General features: G+C 54.0%; 1 protein-coding gene across 1 annotated transcript; it reads right to left on the bottom strand.

Annotated features, from left to right (window-relative positions):
• Positions 1 to 7,103: 7,103 nt before the first annotated feature.
• LOC120747786 (serine/threonine-protein kinase pim-1-like) lies at positions 7,104 to 9,183 on the bottom strand. Its single transcript, XM_058424356.1, has 5 exons — positions 8,659 to 9,183; positions 8,495 to 8,545; positions 7,919 to 8,285; positions 7,525 to 7,701; positions 7,104 to 7,280 (listed from the first exon to the last, which is right to left on the bottom strand). Exons 1-5 carry the CDS (start codon positions 9,181 to 9,183, stop codon positions 7,174 to 7,176), a joined length of 1,227 nt encoding a protein of 408 aa, XP_058280339.1. The 3' UTR covers positions 7,104 to 7,173.
• Between the last annotated feature and the right edge of the window lie 3,187 nt (positions 9,184 to 12,370).

Here is a 12,370-nt window from a genome sequence, read left to right as displayed (position 1 = left end):
GGGCGGGCAGCTGGATGTTTGGGTCTTGCAGGGCTCCAAAGCTGAGGCACAGATGCCCCTCAAGGGGATGTGGGGGGGTCCCCAGGAGGTGTTTTTGGGGGGTCCCGGTGGCGGTGCCGGCAGAGCCCTGGTGGGGGGCAGGGGGTCCCCCCATGGTGGGGTTGGGCTTCCTTAAGTTGCTGTCTGTCTCTTTGGTGCTGACCCTGCCCGCCAGCAAAACCCTGCGGGCCCCACAGAACCAAAGGTGCCTTGTGACACTGCAGGGCCTTGTGGAACCGGGGGACCACAGTGACACTGTGGATCTCCTCTTTGCACAATTGTTTTCAAAACTGCAACATCAGTAATTGCTACCATGCCATAGGGTTAAATAGTCCACTATGTTCACTGTTGTTTCAAAGGATTACTTTGATTTCTCCTTGATAATCTGCATCAATTCCTTCTCCCATGACATGAACACTTTTCAGGGCCAAGCTCCAGTGAGCAGTTATCAAACCAAAGTGTCCTGGAGGAATCTGAGTTCCTATTCCTGTATTGATAACTCTCATTTGCCTCTGATTTATCCTAATTCATTTTAATGCATGAAGGTCCAGCCCTGCAGCCTCTGGGGTGGCCCTGTCAGGGGCCATCGCACCCAGAACAATTTCCCAGGAAGTCAAAGTCTCACTCTGCATGGTTGTATTTGCAAATTGGGTGCAGCCATGCACATCCAGGGCTTTCCATTTCCACACTGGGCCCATTGTTAAGGCTATGGAGAACATCTGTGAGATGGGATCTCCATCAGGTCAGGTTCCCTTCTCCTCATTTTTTTCAACTGCTCTTTCAACTGCCCCTTTATCTGTTCAATCAATCCTGCACTTCTGCATAGTCTGGTACATGACAAACCCAGCAGTCTTAATCAGTGTCTTTTTCACAGGAACAGAAAAAGTATTCCACATCACAGTATCAGCAAACCCCATAAAAACTGCCAATTCCATCCCTTCCTCCTTTATTCATTGTGTACAATCTCACAAAGTTTACCACTGACATTCAGGTCCTGGCCAATGCTTTTCTGTAGGGTATTTAGTGTTACATCCCTGAGTAGCCAAAGGTGCCAAATCACTATTGTCAGCATTATTTGACATCATTATTTCATATATAAAGATATAGATATGGATAGAAACAAAGATTTAGGTATAGATATAGTGTAACGCGAGGCTGGTGGGTTGGAGACAGACACACGACACAGAATCTTCTTGAGTTCTGACCAACAGCCACGATTTATTGCTCCAAGCTCCCTTTTAGAGTGAGTTTGAATTTCCCGGGCTTGGGAGGCCTCCTGGTTGGGAATCTCTGCACAGCCCCGATCTCTGGCCAGTGCTGTGTCTGCATCCAGGGCTTGGATGGGGTTGGCTGAGGTCTTTGTTCCCCTGGGGACTTCTAGAACAAACCAGATCAGCGGAATTGTGTCTGTTATGATCAGACTCATTATGTCCAGCTGTAAACCGGCTGTACCTTGCTACATCTCCTCCCCTGGTTTTTATTAAAATGCAAATTGTCTTCTGTTATCCCATTTGCAAGGGCCCTTTTGCAGACAGGGTAACAGAAGACAGCACGGGGTTAATTTGAAGGAGGTTTTGACAAACTTAATCCTCCTCAGCCAGTGATGTGTCCCGTGTACCACTGGAGTTGCAGCACTCACTTCCAGGAGCTGTCAGGCCAGATCACAGTCCTTCAGGCTAGCATGCCACAGGTTAACTGCTTATGGTTACTAGTTACAATTTAACACTAAAACAAGAAAACATTCAGCTTTTAAAACTGTGAGAAAAGTCAATTAACAGAAAAACAATTTGTAAACAGAAAAAGCACTCTGTAAACAAAGAGAATCCTCAAATGAACTGTCACTTTGAGAGTCCCAGATCTCCATGAGGTAGGTGAACAAGCTGCTTCCATCCCTGCTCCACACACGGCTCCACAACGTCTGTTGACGGGCCATCAGGAGAATGCTGCTCGTGCCCTTGGACAGGACGCAAGGTAGGACAGACACATCTGGCAGGTACCCAAAGCGTTCCAGTGCCCTTGCAAAGCACTTTGCAAGGCTGTACTGTGAGCAAAACGCCATTCAAATTGCTCTGGTGTCACAGACACAAGGTAATTTTTGAAGGATCTCCAGCATTCAATTGTAAACACCTGCAACAACATTTGATAATTAACTGTGCATTTAGTTCAAGGACTGTGGGTGCCGTCTTTTTTGGTTGATGAGGTAGAAACATTCATTCTAGAACGTGCAAAGGATCAGGCCAGTGTGTATTCCACTGGCCAATAATACCAGTAGGATGAAAATTAACAATGAGAATGAGCACAGTGATACACACCTCTGGGCATATCCGGTGGACTTGTCTCCTGGTGACAGCTTGCTCCACTGTTTCGAGAGCAGCTTTTGCCTCTGGGGTTCATTTTCCGAGGGAAGTTAATTCAGAGTCACCCTTTAGGAGGTCAAATAAAGGTGCTAATTGAGAGTTGGTCAGTCCTAGGTGAGGTCTGACCCAGCTGATGGTACCCAAGAGGTTTTGTGCATCGTTTAGAGTTAGAAATTTGATTGAAAATTGAATTGTTTGTGGTGGTATAGTCTGGTTCATTATTTTGAGTCCCAAATCTTTCCAGGGTGGTTGCTGCTGCACTTTCTCTGGTGCTACTTGCAGCCCAAATGTTTTTAATGCTTGCAGCAGGCTTGGTTGAATCAGTGAGAGTTCATTTTTGGTTTGGGTTGCAATCAAAATGTCATCCATGTAATGGTTACAGTGTGCCCCTGGAAATTGTTCTCTCACTGATGAGAGTCCTGAGCAACAAACCACTGACAAATTGTGGGGCTGTTTCCCATGCCTTGGGGAAGTCCTTTCCATTGAGAACATTGCCCTGGTGCAGCGTTATTAATAGAAGGCACGGTAAAGGCAAACGTTGGGGTATCATCTGGGTGTAAGGGAACAGTGAAAAAACAGTCCTTGAAGCCACAATCAGGATGTCCCAGGAGGCAGGAATCACCGCAGGAGATGGCACACCAGGCTGCAACGTGCTCATTCTCTCCAGCACGGAACTGATTTTTCTCAGGTCATGGAGTAACCTCCACTTACCACATTTCTTTTTCATAACCAATACTGGGGTGTTCCAAGGGCTCATGGATGGCTCTATGTGTCCTTGAGCCAGTTGTTTCAGGGTTTTTAGGACATCTAGTTTCTCCTTTTTCAGGGACCACTGTGGTACCCACCCTGGCTGAGTAGTGAGCCATTTTAGAGCCAGTGTGGGATACTTTACACCCTCTAACACAGTGGCCTCTGTCAAAAATCCATTCCCACCTCAGCCCACTCCAGAGGCAGAGAACTCTAGGGAAGGGCTTCCCATCCAGGAATTTTGGATAGGGCTGATCCCTCACATTTAGATTTCAAAAGTGACATTCAGTGGTGATCCAGCCAAACGATGCCAATTTTGTTTTACCAGTGGGCAGGGTCAGCACCAAGACACTGACACCAACTGAAGGAATCAGTGTCATTTACTGCAGTTCAGAGCAGCAAAGGAGCACAAAAGGAGCAGCTCAGCAATGCACCCAACCATCACTACCAAAGATTGCCCGCAGTGATGAAGAAAGATCCATCACCAGTTCCCCTCAGACTTTCCCATCACCCACATCCACACATCAGCTGGGGGAAGCTGTCACAGCCAAGGACTGGAGAGCCACTGCCGGACACTGGGAATTCCTGCAGGTGAGGAATTCCTCCAGCCACAGGTGAGGCTCCAACCTGGCTGGGAGAGGGCCCAGCTTTGATAGAGCTGAATAAACAAACTGACAGCACTTCTAGTGCAGGAACAGCTGGTTTCATCCTCTTGGGTCCCTCCCAAAGCCTGGCCAGGGCTCAAGGAGGAGCCAAGGGAGGTGACTTTGACCATACAGCCCCAAACAAGGCCGGATGTCAGATTTCATGGCCTTGTCTGGCTTCTACATACAGAAAGGTCAGAACATGTTTCACCAAGGAGTGGATACATCTATTACAACACTAAAGATCATGCATATTTTGTTAACGAGCAGATACAAAGATAACCTTTGGCTGGAAGGTTCATGCAGAGGTCACCTTTGGCTCAGGGCCTGTTGTTCAGGCCTCAGTCAGGCCTCTTGTCCAGGCCTTGGCACTTCAGGGTTTAGTGGTGGGCTTGACACTGCTGGCTTAACACTTGGACTTGATGAGCTCTGAGATCTTTTCCAACAGAAAGGATTCTAAAATTCCATGACTTTATCTGCTGGATTCAGTCAGGTCCATGCTAGCACCATTACTTTGGTCAAAAAGGTCCCTCTTGCTCAGCTCTTGTGGCCTAAGGCTTCAGCTCCTTTAGCTCCTGGTGCTAAGCTGCTCATGCTGAACGAGACGACTCAGAGAGAAGAATACAGTTCATCCAATTCCTTCTGGGACACTGAGAGGGGAGGGTGTGGAATCAGGAGCATGGTTTGGTGTGGCCTCCTCTCTGCCCTTCACGCCTTTCAGCGCTCAGAAACAGCCAAGAGCTTTCTCCAGGAGTGCAATGAAGCAGCTGTTCCTGCTCCCAGGTCTGCCTCCTGCCAGTCTCTGACCTTGCCTGCTTTTGTCCCTCTTGCTGTGCCCTCTGTTCCCCCTGTGCTCGGTGGCTGCTGCCCAGGACTGTGGAACTGGCACAGATCCAGGGGTCGAGAGCCTCCTTTCTCTGCCCTTGGAGCTGCCTGCTCACAGCAGCCTTTTCCACCTGGAAGCTGCACATGCAGAGGGAGTCCTCAGCTGTGTTCCTTGCACAAGCCCCAGGAGCCCAGGGCTGCCATCTCAAGTCCCTGCTGGCCCTGAGGGCTCCCAGGTGCCTCAGGCTGCTGTGACACCAGTGCACACGGGAGGGAACAGTGGCAGGGGCTGTGCTGAAAGTCAGCTCCATGTGCTGCTGCTGCTGTGGGGGTCGTTTGTCCAGCCCTGCCCCAGACGGAGGGATCAGATCCAGGCACTGCTGCTGCCCCTCGGGATCAGCCACAATTTGGTTGTTGCTGTCAGGGCCAGCAGAAGCGGTGGCTGGAGCAGCGGGTGCTGACAGTGCCCCAAGCCCCGGGGCCGGAGGGGTCCCTGGGCTGGGGCTGGCAGGGAGCTGCCCCTTGTTCTCCCTCTGCCTCACACAGAGCTGGGCCGGGCACCAGTGGGGCAGCACAGCAAACAGGGAGCCTGCCAGTCTCCTCCAGCCCTGTCTGCTCAGAGTCTGCACCTTGGAGCTTCAGGTGGACAAAGGCAGCTGCTTCTGCTCCCTCTGTGTGTCCCCGTGTTCAGCAGTGCTGCTCCATCAGTCTGTGCACAGCAGTGGGGAAAAGCCTCAGCCCTGCAGGGCCAGGAGCTGCCGGGCTCTGCCTGAGCAACTCAGCCAGCGGGAAGGGAGCTGCTCCACACGGGAACCAGCAGCAAAGGACATTCCTTCCTTAGGACATGTCTTCTATTAAAAAAAAAAAAAAAAAAAAAAAACCAAACAAACAAACAAACAAACAAACAAAAAAAAAACCACCAGAAGAAAAAATCCACAGGAAAAAAAAAAGAAAAAGATAAAAGCAACACCCAAATGTGTAGTGAAAAATACTTCATAACTTTGGATAAAGAGATAACTGATTTTTTAAAATGAGATCTCAGTTACTTTGTAAATGTGCTGATAGCATGGACTCATCCTACTGACCTCAGCAGCTTTTTAAAAGAGATTTTCCATTTGTTTCCAGTATTATTTTAAATTGTGGTTGAAGCAATAGGAAATTGCTTTGTGCCCCGCCAGCTCCAAGCAGGACTGAGAATCTAAACTCTGCCAAACGCCAAATCCTTTAGAAGATGACCTTCCTTCTCAGCCTGTGAATGAGCTGCACATTCCCTTTGAAATTGTCAGGGGTTTCTTAAAGACACAAAGTCCCACTTACAGCTTTTTGCTCTGGTCTGGAGGTGCAGAAGGGCAATTCTTCATCCATCAGCTCCAGAGTGCACTGCCCTAGGAACACCGTCCACTCTCCAGGTTTTGCTCACTTGTGGCACTTCTGGAGGAGGAAGAAAGGGCAATTGCACAATTCCAGCCAAAAAGGAATGAAGAGTGGGACAGATGAAACATCCTGTGGAGATCCAGGCATTCAGCTGGGACTATGGAGTGTTTGGGTTCCTGCCAAGTGGATGTGGATCCCTGACTGCAATCTCTTGGCCAGCAGGAGAGTCTCACTCACCTGCAAAAGCAGAAAGCTCAGGTGCTGTGCTCGGAGCGGGCTCGTCTGATGCAAAGCTGTCAGAGCAGTGTGAGGGCAGAGCGAGCCCAGCCGTGCCCTGGGCTGAGCCCAGCAGAGCCCTGGCAGAGCCCAGAGCAGCCTCAGCATCCACAGAGCCCGGCTGCAAGGAGAGAAACCAGAAACTGCCCATCAGCTGAAGGCTCCTGTGCCCTTGTCCCAGCCGCCCGCAGTGCCCAGGCCGTGCTGGCCGTGCTCAGAGCTGGGCCCAAACCTGCCCATCCCTGCTGCCTTTGGGGGCAGAGCAGGAGGGCAGGACATGTGCCCAGCCTGCAGCCAGCCATGGCACATCCAGCCCCTCAGCAGCTGCCCAGAGCCAAAAAGCAGCTGGACAGCCGAGTGAAGAATTTGTTACATCTGCCCCAGCAAAGGGGGAAACCTTTGGTACCTGCCCAGGCCGTGCCATGCCCACATCTGGGAGCATCCCCCTGGCTCTGGACTCACCTGCAAATTGGGCATGGAGCGTGTCTTTGAAGAAGGTGCCAGAATCCAAGTCGATCATCGTCAGCTGCTGGTGGTCCAGTCAAGGAAGAGATTGTCATCCTTGAGGTTGTCCTCAGTGTCTCCAGCAGCAGCCCCACGTGAAAGAGCTTCTCCAGGGGCTCCTCCTTCCCTGGGGGCCACACCAGGCTGTCTGTGTTCTGCCCAGGGGCCCAGCCATCCATGAACCAGGACAAGCAAACCCAGGCTGGATGGTGGCCACCAGTGCTGGCTAGACCAGGTCTCCAGCAGCTAAGCTCCAGCACAGATGATCCTGATGATGATCCCTGCTCAGAGCTACAGGCAGGACAAAACCAGGCTGGTTTTCTTTGCCATTGGTTGCCATGAGATGTGTGGAGCTGTTACCTGCCAGGTTTTTGGATCCAGTTGTGCACATGGACCTCTCCCATCTTCTAGGGCAGATGAACACCCTGCAGCCAAGGATCATGGAAGAGGTCTTCCAAGGACGGCCTGTCCAAGGGTTGCATGGACAAACACCTCTTAATAACATCTTGGCACTCTGAAGAGAGAAACCAGAACCCACCAGTCAGCTGCAGAAGGATCCCATCTGCTTTGCCCCCCCATTGCTGTGCCCAGGCCATGCTGGGTGTGCCCAGAGCTGTGCCTAAACTTCCCGATGGATTCTGTGTTTGGAGGAGAGCAGGACGTGCCACCTCCTCAGCAGCTGCCAGGGCAGGGTGCTCATGAGCCTGCTGCTGTCTCCCAACACAGGTATTCCCCTGTGCCCAGAGATGAGGACCCACCTTGAGAGAGCCATCGTGGGAACAAGATCCGACCCCAGATGATCTGCTGGCCCCTCCTGAACGGGTGCTTCCCCATCACCAGGTGGTACAGCAGGAGGCCCAGGGACCAGATCGTGGCTGCCTCGCCGTGGTAGCGTTGGTGGTGGATCCACTCTGGTGGGCTGTAGGCCAGGGTTCCTATGGAACACAGACGGAGTTCATCAGGGGATGCTGCTGCTCCTAGAGCCTCGCCCCAGCATCCCTGGGCATGTGGGGGCTGGCCCCCTCCCAGTCCCACCCAGAAGCAACTTGGCTCAAGAAATAATCCTGCTCCTAGCAGTGAGAGGGGGAAGTCCCAGTGCTCCAGCCAGGCTGGGCCATGAGATGCCCAGGAACATCCCCTGCGAGGGCTCACCTGCAAACTGGGTGTAGGCTGTGTCTTGGAGGAAGGCGCCACAGCCAAAGTCGATGAGTTTGAGCTGCCCGGTGGCCAGGTCGAGCAGGATGTTCTCGGGCTTGATGTCGCGGTGCAGGACCCCGCAGCTGGTGCAGTGCCGCACGGCCTCCAGCACCTGGCGGAACAGCCCCCGCGCCTCCTCCTCCGGCAGGAACCTCCGCTCCGCCAGGAAACCCGAGAGGTCCTGGCTCCGCTCCGGACGCTCCAGCACCAACAAGAAGCTGTCGGGGAGCTCAACCCACTCCAGGAGCTGAATGACACCAGCGCATCCAGAGGACACCTTGTGCAGCAGCACGACTTCCAGGGGCGCACGGGCGCCGTCGGGCTGCGGGAGGACCACGATGCCGTCAGTGGGGCCGAGGCCGTGCCAGGGCTCCGGGACCCCTCACCCAGCCCCGGATGCTCTGGGCCCCCCGCTCACCCCACGCCCGCTCTCCCCGCACGGCTCCCGGCGGCTCCCACCCTGCCGGGCCCCGGCTCATCCCGGCCCGGCCCGGCCCGGCCCGGCTTCTGCCGCTGGCCCCGCTCACTCACCAGCTCGCCCCAGTGCTGGATGCGATCCCGCGGCACGCATTTGATGGCCACCTGCGAGCAAAGGGCAGCAGCGGGCTGAGCTCGCCGCCCGCCCCGCCGCGTCCCGGTCTTCTCCTATTCCTCCTCCTCCTCCTCCTCCGCCCGCCGCCGGCCCCGCCGCTCACCGGGGCGCCGTCCGAGAGCCGCGTCCCCGAGCAGACGCTGCCGAAGCCTCCGCGCCCCAGCAGCGAACCCAGGCGGTAGCGCTCCTGCAGGGCCTCCTGCGCCTTCCCTGCGGGCGACACGCGGCCGTCAGCGCTCGGCCCGGGGCCAGACACGGCCCCCGAGCGCCTCCCGAGCGCCCCGGGCCCCGGCGGCTCGGGGCCGGCGGCCGCGCTGCCGAGCGGCGGAGCTCGGGCCGGGGAAGCCGCAGCGGAGGCGGCGGGAGCGGCCGCGCCGCGTGTGTCCTCCGCGGGGCCCGGGAGGCGCCGGGGCCGTGATTCGGGCCGGGCTCGGGGCCGGGGCCGGGCTGGGCACAGGCGCAGCCAAAGGGCGGCGATGCCGCCCCGGCCCCAGGCGCTGATGCCCGGCCAGCAGCGCCGCCGCCAGTACGGCCAGAGCCGGGCGGAGGCGAGGCCGCGGCGGGACGCCCGGGGCCGGGGCCGGGGCCGGGGCAGCCCCGCCTGGGGCCGGGGACGGGCCGGGGGCATGGCCCGGCCCTGCGGGGGGAGAGGGAGAGTTCGGGACGGGGACACCGACAGGGGCTGGGGAGACCGGGAAAGGGACACCGGGAGAGGCTGCGGGACACCGAGACGGAGTGCGGGAATGCGGGAGAGGGAGAGCAGGAACAGGAGAGAGACGGCGAGGGTCGTAGACTCGCTGCCGCCGCTGCCGCCGCTGCAGCTGAAGCCCTGGGGCCGTTTGTCCGCGTGTCCGTTCCACGCTCGAGCCCCGCGCTCCCCGGGGGCAGCCCCTGAGTCTGTCCAAACACGGGAACTTGGCCGTGCTGAGCCCACAGCCAGAGCCCTGCCGCAGGGGCAGCCCCCAGTGCTCCCATGGCTTTTCAGTCCAGAGCAGGTTTGAACAGCTCCAAGAAAAAGGGCAAAAAACCAGTCCAGGGAACTTCTCTGCCCTAGCTAGCTGAAACTAGCTAAAAGCAAAACGATCTCTGTCCTGCAGTGTCTCCAAGCCTCCGCCGAACACCCCGCCCGGAGAAGAATGTGGAGGAGTCAGGCAGTTTTCTCAAAACAAACTCCGCGCTTCTCCTTGCTCTTAGAACCAGTCTGAAAGGCGCAGAACTCAATATACAGCACAAACAGGACAGACGATTGGGGATACAGGCATCATAAAGTCACCCTAGGACAGAGATGAAATCCAAAGAAATGGGAGTCAAAATGGAAAAAAAACCAACTTGAAATGTAAAAAATTGGGTCCAAATGGAAAAAAATGGTGACGGAATCAAAAAAAATGGGGTCAAAGTGTAAAAATACTAACACAAATTGCATAAAATGGGGTCAAAATGTAAAAAAAAGGAGAGGGTTTTTTTGAGGTTTCCTCACAGTTTTGGGGTTTTCCCAGCTTTGTACCCAGGGTCTCTCTGCAGACATTGCACCTGGAGCTGTCCCAAATAAATCCCAAATCAACCCCAAATAAATCCCAAATCAACCCAAAATAAATCCCGAATAAATCCAAGTCAACCCCAAAATAAATCTCAAATAAACCACAAATAAACCCAAAATCATCCTCAAATCAAGCCCAAATAAGTCCCAAACAAGCCTCAAATCAACCCAAAATCAATCTCAAATCAACCCAAAATCAGTCTCAAATAAACCCAAAATAAACCCCAAATAAATCCCAAATAAATCCAAATCAACCCCAAATAAATCCCAAACAAGCCCCAAATCAACCCCAAATAAATCCCAAACCATCTCCAAATAAACCCAAAATAAATCCAAAATCAACCCAAAATAAAACCCAAATAAACCCAAATAAATCCAAAACCAACCCCAAATAAACCCCAAAACTCCAGGTGCAGCTCCAGGTGCAGCTCCAGGTGCAAAGTCTGCAGAAAGACCCTGGGTACAAAGCTGGGAAAAAAACCATAAACAGCAGGAAACCCCAAAAAACCTCCAAACAAACTCAAAATAAATCCCAAATAAACCCAAAATAAATCCCAAGTAAATCCCAAATCAACAGCACATAAACTCCAAATCTCCTGTCCAACCCCCAAGGGTTCTTGCCATTTTCTATGGGGTTTTGGGGTTTCCTGAGGGATTTTTGGGGTTTCCTGCTGTTTATGGGTTTTTCCCAGCTTTGTACCCAGGGTCTCTCTGCAGACATTGCATCTGGAGCTGCCCCAAATAAACCCAAAATCCACCCAAAATCAACCCCACGGCGCCCCCAGGGCTGGAGTGTTTTGTTGTTTTGTTGGGGTTTTTTTGGGGGGTGGGGGGTATTTGGGGTCAGGGGGGTTTCACCCTAAAGTTTGGGAAATGGAAGGGGGGGGGGGTTGATCCTAAAATTTGGGGGTTTGGGGAGTTTTGATTGCAGAATTTGGGGTTTGGGGTGATTTAACCCCTAAGTTTAGGATTTGGGGATGTTTCACGCCTCAGGATTTGGGATTGGAGGGGTTACCCCAAACTTTGGGAATTGGGATGTTTGACACCCCAGGGTTTGGGATTTGGGGTATTTGACCCCGGAATTTGGGTTTTGGGGCAGTTTAACCCCAAAATTTGGGAACTGGGGGTGTTTGACACCCCGGGATTTGGGGGGGTTTGACCACAGAATTTGGGATCTGGGGGATTTTAACCCCAAACTTCAGGGATTGGGGGTGTTTGACACCCCAGAGTTTGGGATTTGGAGGCTTTAACCCCAAACTTTGGGCATTGGGGGTGTCTGACACCCCAGGGTTTGGGATTTGGGGGGTTTAACCCCAAACTTCGGGATCGGGGTGGTTGGACACCCCAAATGTTCTAAATCCCAGGATTTGGGGATGGGAGGGTTTTAATCCACAAATTTGGGGTTTGAGGGTGTTTGACACCCCGAGATTCGGGATTTGAGGGGATTGATCCTAAAATTTGGGTTTGGGGGCAAGGGGGAGGCTGAATACCCCTGAGTGGGGGTTTGGGGTGTTTGATCCCTCCCAGGATGAGGTCGGGGGGATTGACCCCTGGATTTGGGATGTTCGATCCCCCTGGATTTGGGGTGTTTGATCCCAGATTTGGGGTGTTTTGACCCCCAGGATTTGAATCCTCTGGGTTTGGGGTTGAGATCGGAGCCATTCCCAGGAAACAGCGGCGGGAACGGGATCGGGAATGGGAAAGGGAATGGGAAAGGGAATGGGATCAGGGAATGGGATCGCGGATGGGAAAGGGAATGGGATCGGGGATGGGAAAGGGAATGGGATCGGGAATGGGAGCAGGAATGGGATCGGGAATGGGATCAGGAATGGGAATGAGATCGGGAACAGGACTGAGAACAGGAATGGGATTGGGAATGGGAACGGGATCTGGATCAGGAATGGGATCGGAACGGGAATGGGATCCGAAATGAGAAAGGGATCGGGAATGGGAATGGAATAGGGATCGGTGAGAGACCGGCCCCAAAAAGGGACCCCGCCCCCAGGGAGAGACCCCTCCTCACAATCCCATCCCCTCCCATTCCCTTTTCTCCCTTTTTTCCCATTTTTGGGCGGCTTCTGCCGCTTTCAGCCCATTTTGGGGGTTCCCCGAGGGCCACAGGGGGATCGGAACCCCCAAATCCGGGGGGCTCCTGGCCCCCGGGGCATCCCGCCCCACCCCTAAACGGAGCCTGGCCAATCAGAGCGCGCGGCGGTGATGACGAACTCAGGTGCAGGCCAGAAATCCAATGCTCTGGCCCCGCCCACCGATTTCCAGC

The sequence above is a fragment of the Hirundo rustica genome, unplaced genomic scaffold (genome assembly GCF_015227805.2).
Source record: "Hirundo rustica isolate bHirRus1 unplaced genomic scaffold, bHirRus1.pri.v3 scaffold_202_arrow_ctg1, whole genome shotgun sequence".
NCBI lineage: Eukaryota > Metazoa > Chordata > Aves > Passeriformes > Hirundinidae > Hirundo > Hirundo rustica.
The sequence above is the reverse complement of the archived record's forward strand: the minus strand, read 5'-3'. Positions and strand labels throughout refer to the sequence as shown.